The sequence below is a fragment of the Rhea americana genome, unplaced genomic scaffold (assembly GCF_003343005.1).
Source record: "Rhea americana isolate MKP2758 unplaced genomic scaffold, rheAme1 scaffold_18, whole genome shotgun sequence".
In the NCBI taxonomy this organism is placed as follows: Eukaryota; Metazoa; Chordata; class Aves; order Rheiformes; family Rheidae; genus Rhea; species Rhea americana.
In genome coordinates this window covers 5,192,140-5,207,399 of record NW_028185927.1, presented here as the reverse complement: position 1 = coordinate 5,207,399, position 15,260 = coordinate 5,192,140, and the positions used below count along the sequence as shown (strand labels likewise).

Here is a 15,260-nt window from a genome sequence, read left to right as displayed (position 1 = left end):
GGGTAACGGCCGCCGGCGGCGGGTAACGGCCGCGGCGGCGCACTGAGGAACTTGTGTAACCACGGGGAAATTGGCCCCAGCCGCATAACCATACGGTACCAAGTACTTGCAGTTACTGGATAAGGTGCTTTGTAGATCCTGAGGCAGAGCAGGCGTTTAGCGTGTTCAGCGCACCTGTTTAATTTAGGTAGTAACCGTGCGCTTCATTTACTTCACCTCGGATTCCTCATTATAACTTATTAAACAGCGTGGGGGTGTAAAACTCGTGATTGCTTCCTTTTCTTTTCACGCTGCTCATTACATCGAAATGCTGCATATTTGGAGTACAGTGTGAAAATTCTTTTCTCTATTAATCAGCCAAAAAGAGTGAGCAGGAGCTAAAGGATGAAGAAATGGAATTGTTCACAAAATACTACATGGAATGGAAAGGAGGAAGAAAAAGTGACAATACATCATACATGAACATACCACGTTTTTACTACAGAGTAAGTGAGGTATCCAACTGTATGTAAACCTGAGACTAATCCTTATTATAAAAGAAAGTATGAATATTCAAAGGGGCATTTCAGCTCCAGAACCTTAAGTAGATCAAGATCTGAAAAATGTGGGTTACTAAGCCTACAGTGTGGGTTACTGAACCACAATCTACAGCTGTGGATTTCAGCAGTTCCAAAAAATTAGTTGCTAAGCATCCTCTAAAAGGCCATGAGATAGCTTGCTAATGCTACCATTAATCAGGAAATAGGCTTGGCTGTTGAATAAAATGATAAAATCCTTTTTCTCTTTCAGAGAAATTTGCTTCTTATTTTACCTAGTTTTTGATATACCAGTGTTATACAATACACATCTACCTGTTTCTGTTTAGACACAGTGGTGGTCATGAAAAGAATGTGTCATTAATCTTACAGACTAAAGACAGAGCTGCTGCTTGCATTATCCAGCAGAAATTTTTGGTCAGGGTATTTATTTCTGAGGTAAATCATATGCACGTGGAAATAAAGAGCATGAGATTGACATTTTGATATTGTTAGCATTTGCCAACACAGTTGTTCAGCTACTATATACRCTTCCAAGATATTCCATAGGAACATGACTTTCTGCTAATGAAATTCTCAAATGCCTTTGCTTTGGTTGCTGATATGCATACAAATGTATGAATATACATTCAAATTCTGGTAGTGCTGTATAGCTTCTCATGTAAACATCAGCAGAACTTTTATGCTAAACTTACTTACCATCTTGCTTACCAGATCTAATTGATCTTGTCTAGTAGACGATTTCATCTTTGAGATTCAGGCCTACTATGAAACAGAAGGCACTCCTCTCTTTCCTGAGTAATAGCACGGWAGTAAATGCCTTCTATGTGAGAGCCCTCCTCTCTTGCAGCCGTGCAAGAGCTTACTAGGTGGGTTATCAGATGTGAAGTAGGTCTTTTCAAGTTTCTCATGTCAAAGAAGTGCTTTAAATATCTATTTCAATATTAAAATAATCTGAGAGAGCATGCAAGTGATAGTTCTCTATCTAGAAGAAGCAGATACCACACAGCGTTCTGGTAGATATTTCATTATTTTCTATGGAGTGGAACAGCATCAGAAGACAAGTCAGACCTAATTAAGAATACTTGCTAGCTCTGTAGTTTTTGAATGCTACTGCTGTACAGAAAATTGAAATGCCACAATTTCTAGCTGCCAGCTGAAGATGAAGTCTTGCTTCAGAAATTAAGAGAAGAGTCTAGAGCAGTGTTTCTGCAAAGAAAAAGTAGAGAGCTGTTGGATAATGAAGAGCTTCAGGTGAGAAAATATTTTCTGTATGTTTTAAATGGATTTTGACAATTCCTCTGTCTAGAGAATTTTACTGTCTTCTGTCCATCCRCAGAATCTCCTTGTGCAGTTCGTAAGGTGCTTTGTACCTGGGAGAGTGGGCTTGGTGTAAAATAATGGCTAAAGCTGAAGTGTTGTGTAATCTAAATGTAGAACTTGGATGTTATGATGTACATAGGGTCTAAATTAATGGCTTCTACTCTTTCAGTGTATTCCAACAATTTTCCTGTTGGCCCAGAAGAAGAAATAGGTTCTGTTTACGTACCATTCAGAGAAACTTCAAAGATGGTAGGGTTTACTGCAGTGCTAAGACAGCAGGATGTGGCCCTAGAAATCCTAGTAACACATACAGGTGTATATGACACCAGTTTGGAGCAGTGGAAATACTGATTGCTTGCTTTTCTGGCTTAACTGACATTGTGTGCTGATTACTTGAAATAACTGCAGTAAAAACATGTTCTTGTACACACTGTCTTAAGCACATTGCCATCTATAGAGAGATACCTTCTTAACTGAATATAAATGCCTTTTAAGAATCTCTGGTTTCTGCTGGACAAACATCAGACATCACCAATGACTGGAGAAGAAGCAATGATCAACTATGAGAACTTCTTGAAAGTTGGTGAAAAAGCTGGACCTAAATGCAAGTAAGGCTTTCCTCTCTTTTCTATACTTATTCTGGCTAAATCTAAGTGTCATTGCTTTTGATTATTGAAGTAGATAGAAGCAGTTTAATGGGGAGAGAAATAATRTTCATGAAGTTATTGGTGAACTTACTGCTTTGCTTTCTTGCAAAGCTTCTATTGTCTTACATCCTTCTGGGATCTTTGGATAGAGRAGTTTGTAGAAGGGGATACCACAGCCTTTTGAAGAAGTTCTAATAAGCATAGGCATTTTCATGATGCTGGAGTGGTCAGTAAACCAGCTTTCCCTGGTATCTTCAGATGGATAAATTTCTACTTTGTACATCATACAATGAATAGTCCTTCTTTACTCTCCTGTTGTAAACTGCTTGTGCACATAGCTTTGGGTTTTGTGCAGAAGCAGATTTGTTCACAGAACTGTTGGTTCTCTTTATGCCTGYATCATAGTGTAAGATTGGGAGCTGCCAAATATTTGTACTAATGTGGAATTAAATTAAACAAAACGTCTTAAAAATCCTAAGTCACTGAAGAGTGCTCCTGTTYATGAACAGCAAAGGCTGCTGCTTTATAAATTTACCATTGTTTCTTGGTAGGATCTTAACTAAGTGTATACGTTCCAAAAATTCATAAAACACTTGTTGGCTGTAGTGTAGCAAATTAACCTCTTTGAAGACACTGAACACATGCTATCTTATTAGAAACACATTTTAAAGTGTAGGTTTTGAATCCTGTAAATGGATATGGCAGTGCAGTGTTACCAGATACACAGAATTAGCTTTTTGTTTATGTTTTGCAGGCAGTTCTTCACAGCTAAGATCTTTGCTAAATTACTGCATAATGATCCTTATGGGAGGATATCTATCATGCAGTTTTTCAATTATGTCATGCGAAAAGGTTAGTTGATGCTTCCTCTCTGTTAAAGAGTTGTTTTATTTTCAAGGCTGTTTTTAAATCTGTAATTATTTGCTGCTCTCTTCAACAGTAGTGAGATCTAGCCCTTTATTGTGAATGATATTTTCCTGTAGGTTTTAGAGTTTTTTTTTTTCTTGATTATTGCAAGGTGTGGGGGATCCCCCTACATCTGAAGTCAGCCTCTCCCATCAGCCAGAGATCTGCTTAATCTATTTATCACATATATTATATATTTATATTATATATTTATATTATATATTTATATAATATTATATAAATATAATATTGTAATACTTACTTTATTCAGGCAGTATTGCCTGAACCAGAGTAGAGTTGCTATGTGGCCAATATGACCCTGATCACTGGGATCAAAATGTCCAGTAGGTAGAGCTTTATTTACCAGCTCTTTTTTTTTTCCTTTTACAGAATGTTATTTCCTTTTACAGAATGTTTTACAGAATGTAGAGCTTTATTTACCAGCCTGTTTTTTTTCTTTTTACAGAATGTTGTTATCTATATTTTACAGCTGTGCTCTTCAAACACATAAGGATATTCTTGAGTTAAATACTTGATCRTGTGCTTGTCACTATAGCTTTGCCATGTTTTCTATTATTTTTGCTTATAAATAACAGCTGATGCTGAAAAACACAATAGCTTGTGTATCTCYATTAGATCTTATTTGAAAGGATAAGGCTGAGCAGCAGAAAGGAAGGTTGCCTTGTAGGTGTTGCATTCTCAGGTCAGGTAGAGCCTTCAGGAGAGGAGGATGGCACTTTTCTCTAGAGCAGCTGAGTTTGTTTAACTTAGAAGATCTTGTGGAGCGGAGGATGAAAGGGGCAAGCRGTAAGGGAGGTGCTGAGTAGGAGACATGGTGGGTAAAAATGCAAAATATGCGATTCATGGCAGGAGCAATAGACCTGCTTGCAAAAAACAGCAGGATCAAAAGCTGCAGGATGGAAGGAGACATTCGGTGAAGAGATAATTTCAGAAAGACACAACAGAGATTGTTTTAGAGCTCTTAAAACATTTGGAGCTCTTAAAACTCTTGGRTAAAATAAATTAATTCTTGTGTGTCCAAGGCAATACCTTTTTGTTTCCTCTTTTTATTACTTTTCTGCAAAAAAGTTAAACAAATTTTGAGTCTGGAAGCCTTTTGGTTTTAGAATGTCCCGTCTTGATACGATTTCATTTTCAGACTTTGGCCAACTCAGGGTCCCATCACAATGTTTGTTTGCAGGTCCCACTTGAGCCAGTTGAATGARAATCCTTGTTTTTTACCTAGCTTTCAGCATCGTCGAGTAAAATCAGCCCAGTAACGTGTTTGTACAGTAGCCAAGATCACTTCTATTGTCTGTTGTGCMGATGTGKWTTTTTTATAAGCCCTAAAGACCAGRGCAGCAACTGTTAAAGGAAGAAGAAATGACRTAATATTCTGTTGGAGCTTTCACTTAATAGTTTAGATTGGAATTAGTAACTTCCCTCTGTATTTGCTGCTAACTATCCCTCAGTGTGGTGCTGAAAGAAGGGYGAAGGAGTAAGTGGTGAAGGGATTCACTCACAGCTGCTTAACCTGCTTTGACAAACACTAACCAGGAAAGAACAATGTTGATATGAAGTTCAGCTCCTGGGAAAACTTTTAAACTGTTTGTTCGCTAAAGGAAAGTTAGGTTTAACAGGGGGTGTGAATACTGCTTTTCCATTCCTAATCTGTACTCCATCTCTGTTACTGTGCTCTAGAAATGGCGGARTGATAGGAAGATGATACTTTCTGAGTTGTGACCATAAAGGTTTTCTTGCCCTACCTCTTGCTGTTACTGCTGCCYTGAAGTACTTTGTCCTGTGTACTGCCATTCCCAGTACAAAAGTAGATGCCTGTGCTGTTCCAGTTCTACTAGTATAACTCAGAAGTGAGGTCAGGACTATTGAGTGTAGCTGCAGTGTCTCATGTTGTAGAAGGGGCTGTGCAATCTGTGCTGAAGCAATCTTTGACACGCAACCTATATGCTACATGGCAACTGCAGTGAAAACTTGTTCCACATCTGTCTAGTTTGAKGAAAAAGAACAAATCCATCTGATTCAATGTACCAGATATAATGTGACACTTCTCATGACTAGTTATTATGCTGCAACCAAGACTGTTKCATGCTATGTATCTCTAGTGACTTACCAACTCAGAGGGTGAATTGCGGATTTTTAAGATGATTTGGTATCTATTTTGGCTCTGTTTAAGTCTCAAAAAAATCAAGAAATACGGGGAGGTACTTAATATCAATGATTGCCATGTGCCTTATTTATTTATTTATTTATTAACAGTGTGGCTTCATCAGACAAGAATAGGTCTCAGTTTATATGACGTGGCAGGACAGGGCTACCTCAGAGAATCAGTAAGTAATTAATCCTTGATGAATTTAACATCTGTCTTTACTCAGGGGGTGAAGTATCAGAAGGGCTCTAGTTCTGTTCCAGTTTTACACCATAAAAGCCAAATTATAATCTAGATTTGGGGAAAGGAGATTTGTTTGGATAAATAGCAACYCCTTGTGTTAGAGATTTGCTGGTGAGACTGCTGCTGGCCTTAGCAACACATGGGTAATGCTCTGAAAAAGAGGTTGCAAAAGAGATATTAAGGCTTCATGTGATTAACATTTTAATAGATTTAGTAGAATAGAGTAAAAATCAGGAAAAGCATGACCAGAGCAGGTCTGAAGGAATAAGCTATTTTCCTGTTCTAACAGAAATTAATATTATAAAATAAATAAGAAGACTCAATCTAAAAGATCTATTAAAGAATATTCAGCAATAAGATAATCCAATTATGAGTTATGCACTGGGCTTTTTAACATTGTGCTTTGTTTGTAGGCCATTTCAGCTTTGGCACCACACACACACATTACGCACGCAACCAAGGATTTCTTGCACTGAGACAGAAGCTCTTCTGCCTGCCTTCTTGCTCTTTCCTGCATGGTTACAGGGACTGTATTTTTAACAAATAATGCTTGAAAGTCAGTGTGTAGTCTAAAGAACAAATGCAATTTAAACAGTAGTTGTATTTAAAGTTTCTGTACATGTGTTCTTTCTTGATTTTACAGGATTTGGAAAACTATATTTTGGAACTCATCCCCACTTTGCCACAGCTGGATGGTTTAGAAAAGTCTTTTTACTCCTTCTATGTCTGCACAGCAGTTAGAAAATTCTTCTTCTTTCTAGATCCTCTCAGAACAGGTAGGTCCATATTTTCAAAATTCTAAATATGTGGAAATATTCTCACTTCTAAAATGATTGGACTGAAACTATTTGCACCTTCAAAGTGATACATAGTTATCTTTATAGGCTTCAGTTCAGCAATCTTGTATTTGAAGATAAATCTGCACTGAAGACCATGACACACACTGTGTTAATGAGTTTTAGTGAAATATCCCTCAATTGTGGTACTATATAGCTATCTTATTGAAGTTAACAAAAAAGGTGATGTTTCATCATAATGCAGAGAAAACTGTGTGTAGCAACTACTAACTCAGAACTGCTTGGCGGAACACCAGTAGAGCTGTGCAAATGCTCAGGAAGGCTTATTACGATKTCCTTCTCCTATGATTAGATTTGTGTACAGCACGTATGGTCATGAGAAAAGGTTTTCAGTTGTGACAGCTAATCCTGTTACTAAGATACAGCTCACTTGGGCAACGGTGTGCTTTTTCCTATGCCCTTGAATTAAGTTAGTCGCAAACTACGTGCCTTTTCAAGATCTAGCTGTGCTAGCTGAAGATGTCAGAGCTGTGTGGGCAGAAGACTCGGGCAAAGGTAGTTACAAACATGTAGAGCAGATACATGAGAAATTATACTGTCATTATTTTTCATGACCATTTGCACAGCAAGTATCTTCTCACCAGAAGTTCATTCTGCCACCTTAGCTTTGTCAGGTCTATAGTTCCTGAAAGTTGAAAATATTGCATCATCTGAGAGAGATTATTAGTCCAATAGGAGTTTTAAGTATGTGTTTTCTTTGTGTTTATTTTGTATTTCAAGCTGATGTTGAACACTCATTTATTTTGTCTAGTTTTCTGACATTTAAAGTTCCAAGATAACTCCTCTTCTATCAGTATCAGGCTTGCTTTCTTGTTAAGTCATTTAAAAGGTATTCTTATTTTATCTTTTAAATGACAACCTTATTCTTGATGTTAAAGGTTGGTTAATAGAAAAGAAAAGCATTTCTGCTCAGAGTACATTTTGTTTAAGTAGAACCACCTAAGTAAGCACAGCCAGCTAGATATGCTGGGGGTGATTTTTATAATGTACTTTTTTTTTTCTTCCTGTAGGGAAGATAAAGATTCAGGATATTTTAGCTTGCAGCTTCCTAGATGACTTATTGGAGGTAAGATCTTGTAACATATGGTGTTGATATTTTAGTTTACTCTTCCTGAATTCCGACTTTTATGTTTCATCTAGTTAAGGGATGAAGAACTTTCTAAAGAAAGTCAAGAAACAAACTGGTTTTCTGCTCCTTCTGCATTAAGAGTTTATGGTAGGTTCCTTTATAGGTGATTTTTTTTCTCTACTTTGTATGACATAATCACATACTTAGTGTTATTTTTCTCTGTTATTGCCTCTTTAAATCCTGCTGATACCTTGTTGTTTCAACTCCTCTAGATACACCATCAGTACATCTTCCTAACTTTCTTTTATAGATTTTCTTCTTTCCCTGTTTACTGTCGCATTGTGTTCCTTGCATTCCTCTGTACCTTCTTTTTTGACTGTTCTGGTCATACTTTTGCATCACCTTTGGCTCTTTTTTACTGCAAATTTCTGATGAAGATGCTAGCTTAMAAAGCCAGCACTTAACTCCTGTGTTCCTTTCTGTGTGTACTCAGCCTTTATTTTWGACTGATTGGCTTTGAGTAGAGCTATTAGCACCTCATTACAGGAATTCTTATCTCCCCTGTGTTCTGCATTCATTTATGGTGCTCTACGAATATTCTTATGGATCTGGAATTTAGATCCATTTAATAATATGAATCATAACGTTAGTGCAGTTAAATGTTAAATATGTGCTAAACGTTTTCCTCCATTAAACAGTTCTTTGCTGATATAGGGGTGTTATGTTTTGGCCTCTTTATCCCCTCTCTAGGCCAGTACTTAAACCTTGATAAAGATCACAATGGTATGCTCAGCAAAGAGGAGCTGTCCCGCTATGGAACGGGGACTCTGACCAACATATTCTTGGATCGTGTCTTCCAGGAATGCCTAACTTATGATGGAGAAATGGTAATTACGTATATTTACTCTGTTGTCARTTTAAAAATATCTGCTTATTGCTATGGAAAATGACTCATGATCAGTATCTCTAAAATAAATAATGGTTGGATGTAAAGTAATTTTTGTTTCCTATTATGTGTGCGACTGACAGCACAACAGATCAGAAAAATAATTTTCTGATGTCAGGATGATTTCARTGTATCTGAAAGACAGGAGTTGCTTTTTTTTGAAAAGCAGAGGTGTTAAAAAATCCAGATAATCTAAGATGAAGTTTATCTTCTATTTGTACATTCAATAATGCAAAGTGCATGTTGATAAAATGTTTAGATATAGCAATGCTTTTTAATGACATTAAATTCTTTAGTTATGAGAGCCAAAGAGAAGTGACACATCTTAAGAGGAACCCAACGGTTAGCTAACCTGTATGTTTCGTTATGAAGACCATGGTAATTTTAATGTAGGTTAGCTACAGCTGTAAACAATGGCAAGTCTAACCTGAAATTAAAGCTAAAATTAAAGCTCATACTGTTTCTTCTGAAAGCTTTCCTTAGTTTATCACTACTTTCAGTATCTACATTCACGTGATTTGTCTCTRAAAGTGATAAATGACAAATTCAGGAGCACAATTCTTCTGTGTTCCTCATCTTTGCAGTGTTTCATAGATTCACAGAATCACTGARATTGGAAGGGACCTCTGGAGATCATCTAATCGAACTCCAGTATTTAAAGCAGGGTCAACAAGAACAGATTTCTGAAATGGACTAGCTGTATTTTGAATATTTCCACCCCTCTGGTCAATCYGTTTCAGTGTTCAAATGCCCTCACAGTAAAAATGTTTTCCTACATTTAAATGGAATTTTAATTTCAGTTTGCTGCCTCTTGTTTTCTCACTGGGCAGCACTAAGAAGAATCTTGCTCTGTCTTCTTTACTACCCCGCTTTCAGGTATTTATGCACAATGATGACATCTTCCCTGAGCCTTCTTTTCATTAGGCTAAAGATTCCCAGCTCTCTCAGCCTCTCCACTTGCAACAGCTGCCCCAGTCCCTTAATCGTTCTTTGCTGGGCTGACTGCAGTATGTCCATGTCTCTCTCATGCTGGGGAGCACTCCAGATGTGGCCTCACCAGGGCTGAGTAGAAGGGAAGGATCATCTCCTTTGACCTCCTGGTGAYGCTTGTTCTAGTGCAGCCCAGGATGCTGTTGGTGTTCTTTGCTGCGAGGACATATCGCAGACTTGCATTCAGTTTGCTGTCCACCAAGACGGCCAAGTCCTTCTCTGCAAAGTTGCTCTCCAGCTGGTAGGTCCGCAGCCTGTGCTGGTGCGTGGGGTTATGTCTACCCAGGTGCAGGACTCTGCACTTTGCTTTGTTGAACTTCATGACATTCCTGTCTGCCCGTTTCTCCAGCCTATCAAGATCTCTCTGAGTGGTAGCACAAAGATCTGGTGCTTAAGGTAGATAAGGTGATTGCCTATATAGGACCATAGGATTTCTGTTAATTGTCACAGATTAAAATGTGATTGGCCAAATTAGCAACTCTGATCTAAGGATTATGTGCTTTAATTGGTTGTATAGTTTACTCTCAGATAACTGTAAACTTACTTATAATGTACATTTATAACTTGTTCTAATGAAAATTTRTTACTGGCTTTTCTTCGCTAGTTGAGTACGCTAAGCAGTCTAAGGATGTAATAAACAAGCATTGTTTAAAAGTGTATGTATAGCCTTTAAATTTGGATTTCTGCTTGGAATCCTAATTTGCATGTAAAGTGGCMGTGGATTTGCTACCCTCAGCAGTGACTGGAAACTGACTTTTCCGTTCACATCAGTGGCAGCAGCCATTTTCTGTTTCATGTTGTCTTTTTCAGAAAACGAACTGCTCCCCTACAATGAAATAGCTGCCRATTACAATGTTCCTGCTTGCAAAATCAATTTAGAGAGTAGAYTGTAATAAACATGATTGTATCTACTTTTAGGACTATAAGACCTACCTGGACTTTGTGCTTGCATTAGAAAACAGAAAGGAGCCTGCAGCTCTGCAATATATTTTCAAACTGCTTGATATAGAGAACAAAGGATACCTGAATGTCTTTTCCCTTAATTATTTCTTTAGGGTAAGTCTCTTTATATAGGTAGGCCATTTTCTGTGTTTATGGTGTTATAGCCTGTGTGCTTCTGCATACAGATCTGCAGGGAATCACTTTAAATTACTGATACCCACTGGGAGACTAGTGACTGCTTCTTAGAAGACTTAAAATATTAAAAAACCTGTACTCCAAAACTTGGAAAGAATTTAAAAGGTATTTTCAACAGTTTATTTGCAGTTGAAATTAACTGGTTTGATTTCATCCAGGAAAAATATTTTCTTTTTTTTTATTATTGAAATTGTCCTGAAATTGCCTGACAATTACCTATTAAAATCTCTTATGGTGGTTCTAACTGGTTATTCCCTATGTTTTCAGTTTCCACTATGATGCTAAAATTCAATGTAAGAAATAAAAATACTAAAATGTGGTGATGACTTGTACAATTGTGGGATCTTATATTCAGTGTATTGATGCAGAAAAGCTTCTTGCATTTCTTACTCTATACTTTTTTCCATTGCTTCCATAGCTGCATTATATTTATTCATTTATTTATTTATTTTGAATTGATACCTCAAATGTCATAGGGGGAGTTTTGATAGGGGAATGTTACACAATTAAAAAAAAATTGAGGGGCGGGTTATGCTAAGTGTTGAGTAAGGCATTTCTCATGTTCAGGGTCCTTCAATGGTATATATTTAGAGGCAGGGACAAACATTTCAGTTTTCTCTATGTGGGTCTTTGTACTCTATCTTTAAGAATAAAGTGTGTCATTGTACTTAGCCCCACGCTGTAAGTGTGTAGAACAAGTATATATTTTGTTCAATTCTAAGTAAAGCATTCAAGCCTGCTCAAAGGCATAATTTTGTATCCTCTTCATTTCTATATAGTTATAAGTCTCTAGCATAAATTTTGGGTGATAATGACTGCAGCTATATGATTTTATAAAAATATGTTTTTTTTTTTTTAATCTGGAAAATCTTTCCTAAAAAGGAAAGGGATGTTTATAACCCCACCTCTTTCCCCCCATCCCCTGTGTCTTCTAGCAGTTTAGAATAATGGAGTAATCTAAGTTGAAAGGGACTTCTAGAGGTTCCCTGCTTCTACCATCTATTCAAAGCAGGGCCAACTTCATGGTTAGGTCACATTGCTCGAGGCAGTAGCCTCAGCTCAGTGAGTTTCGAGTAACTCTAAAGAAGCAGAATCTGAAGTCTCTGCTTGTAACTTGTTCCACTGTTTGCTCACCCTTCCAGAGAAGTTCCTCCCTGCTTCCCCTTTGACCACAGCAGTCTGTGTCCCTTTCCTCTTGTCCTTTCAGTGCAGGCCTCCAAGGAGAGTCTAGCTGTCCAGCCAGACCATCTGCTAGGTAGTTGAAGGCAGTAACTAAGTCCCATCCGCTGCCTTTCTCCCAACTAMATAAACCCCCTTCTCAAGCCTTTCTTCATAGGTGCTCTGTGCTTCAGCCTCTAAACCATCCTGGTAGCTCTTTGCTGGACTTACTCTCATTTGTCACTGCCTGTTGTATACTGGGGGTCCAAAAAGTGTGAGGCTGCACCTAGAGTCCTGCATTCAAATGTGGAGTAGCGGGGAATAATCACTTCCTGAACCTGCTGGCTATAACCGTAGCACACCAGTGCAGCCCAGTACATGCCTGCCTTCATCAGTGCAGGGGCATGCTGCAGACCCTTGTGCAGTTTCTCGTCTGCCAAGACRTCCAGCTCCTTTCTTGCAACGTTGCTTCTAATTGGTTGGCCCCTAGAGCTTGCTGTTTGCGTGGTGTTACTCTGGTCCACATGCAGGCAGGGTTTTGCGTTGGCCATTGAAYGTTGACATTGATTTAATGTAGTGGTAGTGTAGCTGTGTTGTATAAAGACTATGAAACAGATGATTGACTTCAGTACTTTGGTTACTGTCTGTCTTAATGGGAAACAGCTGGGCCAGGACATGACAATAGTAAGGATCCTAGAGAAATTAAGAAACTACTCATCATATCTCCTTGCTTTTACAGTCCAGCATTCCCACCACTTCCTTCACTTTGTTTTCTTGGCAGTAGGATGCACAGAGACTTGGGGCTGTACCAGCTGTCAGTAACTGACTCTAATAAAGGGTTTTAATATGTAATATTTTACACTTCACAAAAATACAAATTTTAGTGTCGTCATAATTCTTGAGTATCRTAATATGAAAGTCAGCTTAACAAGGTAATTCTGTATAAGCTGTCAACTCATGGCCGTTTTGTTTGCCCGTTTCYGGTAATCTCGTGTGCCTTAGGAATTGAAAAGGCTCCTTGACGCCAGCAGACAGTTGGTTAGACTGCAGGCTGTGGTCCTCCGCAAGCCTTTGGAAACGGAATGTGCTATGGACGCCTTCTCTTGAAATCAGAAAAAATTCCTTTTGAGTCTGAATAATTGCTTTTATGCTAGTGTGAGTGTGGGTAGATCTGCACCTACAGGGACTATGCTGATATATCCTGACAAGGCAGTACAGTTGTATTYGCGAAACAAATGTTTTTTTCATAGTTGTTTTCTGCAGGCAGAGGCTTGGTGATACAGCTGTTTAAATAGCATCACACTGAAAGGGCTCATAATAGGGAATAGTATTTTACTTCATCCAGAAATGTCCACTTATGGCACAAACAAGAAAACTTCCTGGTCTGAGTCGTTCAGTGAACCTTCATATCCACGTTTCTACAAATCTCATGTGCCGAATACTAAATAAATCGTCATAATGAAAGTTTTACGCTCATCCTGTTGACTGAGAACTGTGGAGCAGATCATTGATTATGGGAAAATTCACTTCTGCCTTGCTTATGGAAGAGAAGAGTGGTTGCAGCTGCACCATTAATGCTTTGTCACAGTGTGATACCTTTTAMGATATGAAAGTATTTTCTAAAAAAAGTTTCATACAGTGTGTCAGTATAGTACTGCACTACTATTTCTAACTTTTATTTCTAGGCTATTCAGGAACAAATGAAAATCCATGGACAAGAACCGGTTTCTTTTCAGGACGTCAAGGTTAGTTTTCCTGAGTAGTACTACGTGAACTAGCTGAACAAGCATTTCATAATTTACTTATGTAACACTGTAGTTTCTAAGTTGAGGTATATTTATTTGCAGAATAGTAGAAGTATTCTGATTTGTCCTTTTCGTAAGTTTGAAAATGACTCTCTCTTCAGAAGTTGCTCTAGAATAAAATTTTAGTGTACAACTGTTCTAGTAGTTTCCTTATTAATAGGCAAAGTATCTATACTACCATGCCTTACATTTAAATATATTGCGTGTCTATTTTATAATTAAGGATTATTTGAGTGTGGGTGGCTGCTGACTGAAAAACGTCAATAAAAATAGCTGCACACATTGCTCCCATCTCTAGCAAATTATTATACTTTGTATCTAAAAAGATTTGGGGCCTTCTTAACAGCTTTTGGTAAATTGCTGTGGATGGCACTGGTTACCAAAAGATCATTCAGTGTATGGTATAAAATAGCTGCTATTCATTAATAGTGTGGGGTTTTTCTCCCCTTTCTTTTCCCCTCCYTCTTTCTTCAATTTTGATTTTGCTTTCATAGGATGAAATCTTTGATATGGTAAAGCCTAAGGATCCTTACAAAATCTCCCTTCAAGACTTGATCAATAGCAGTCAAGGAGACACAGTTACCAGCATTCTGATCGACCTGAATGGGTTCTGGACGTACGAGAACAGAGAGGTCCTTGTGGCGAGCGATAACGACAGCGCGGCCGACGCGGACGACACGTGACCTCGACACGAGCAGGCTGTATCCACAGAGGCATCTTTAACTGACTCCTGGAAGCCAGAAACGCCTGTCACCTGAGTCAGTGCCTCTTCCGTTTTACTTCTCCCCCTGCCCCTTGCTCTCCCACCAGCATGTAATATAAAACGTGGTGCATACAGGGACTGCCGAACTGATTTTGGAAGGCAAAATAACAGCTCATTGTTGCCTCTTAAACAAGACTTGCTGGACTGTTTTTTTTTTTAATAAATATTTTTGAGTCATTTAGTAACTACCGAGAGATGTTTGTATTTGGTTATCCTATTCTAGAATGTGAATTTATCCCAAAAGTGAGGATGCAGCTCTGGGATATAGTCAGCACTGGCCCCTATCTACTTGGCCAGTACCAAGCCTCCCTCTTAATTTTGTGCAGCTTCCAGTTACGATGGCACTGTTGAAGGCTTTTGCCTTTACAACCAAATACTTAATAAGARGTAAATATTTTTAAGCATTTTCCTCTGTGTGTGTGCAGCTGTAAATGCCTGTAATAGAAAGAATAAGTAAATAACTGTTGAGCTGATTGAATAATTGTCTAGTTAAGAGGTTCACTAATGGAAATAAAACCACATAGCTTTAGGTCAAGTTAAAATTAATCTCAACAAATGCCTGCATAAAGGCTTTCACTAACTTACCCTCCTGTGTAAATACTTAATATATTATTTAACTTAATTATACAGCTGAGCTATAGCAGTAGTTAAAGCAGTAAAACACTATTTTTTTTACTCTTTTCACAAATCTGTAACTGTTTCAACCTTCAGAT

The 15,260-nt window shown here is 38.0% G+C and overlaps 1 protein-coding gene across 2 annotated transcripts; it reads left to right on the top strand.

Annotated features, from left to right (window-relative positions):
• Positions 1 to 13: 13 nt before the first annotated feature.
• PPP2R3C (protein phosphatase 2 regulatory subunit B''gamma) lies at positions 14 to 14,728 on the top strand. Of its 2 annotated transcripts, XM_085301692.1 has the most exons (13): positions 15 to 187; positions 358 to 485; positions 1,686 to 1,790; positions 2,355 to 2,467; positions 3,261 to 3,358; positions 5,690 to 5,760; positions 6,466 to 6,598; positions 7,690 to 7,745; positions 7,820 to 7,895; positions 8,499 to 8,635; positions 10,603 to 10,740; positions 13,665 to 13,724; positions 14,279 to 14,728. In XM_085301692.1, the coding sequence occupies exons 2-13, from the start codon at positions 393 to 395 to the stop codon at positions 14,465 to 14,467; spliced, it is 1,269 nt and encodes a 422-aa protein (XP_085157818.1). In that variant the 5' UTR covers positions 15 to 187; positions 358 to 392; the 3' UTR covers positions 14,468 to 14,728. The 2 variants fall into 2 exon arrangements, with proteins under 2 accessions (XP_085157819.1, XP_085157818.1); XM_085301693.1 differs by lacking the exon at positions 10,603 to 10,740 and having other exon boundaries at positions 14 to 187.
• Positions 14,729 to 15,260: the final 532 nt, after the last annotated feature.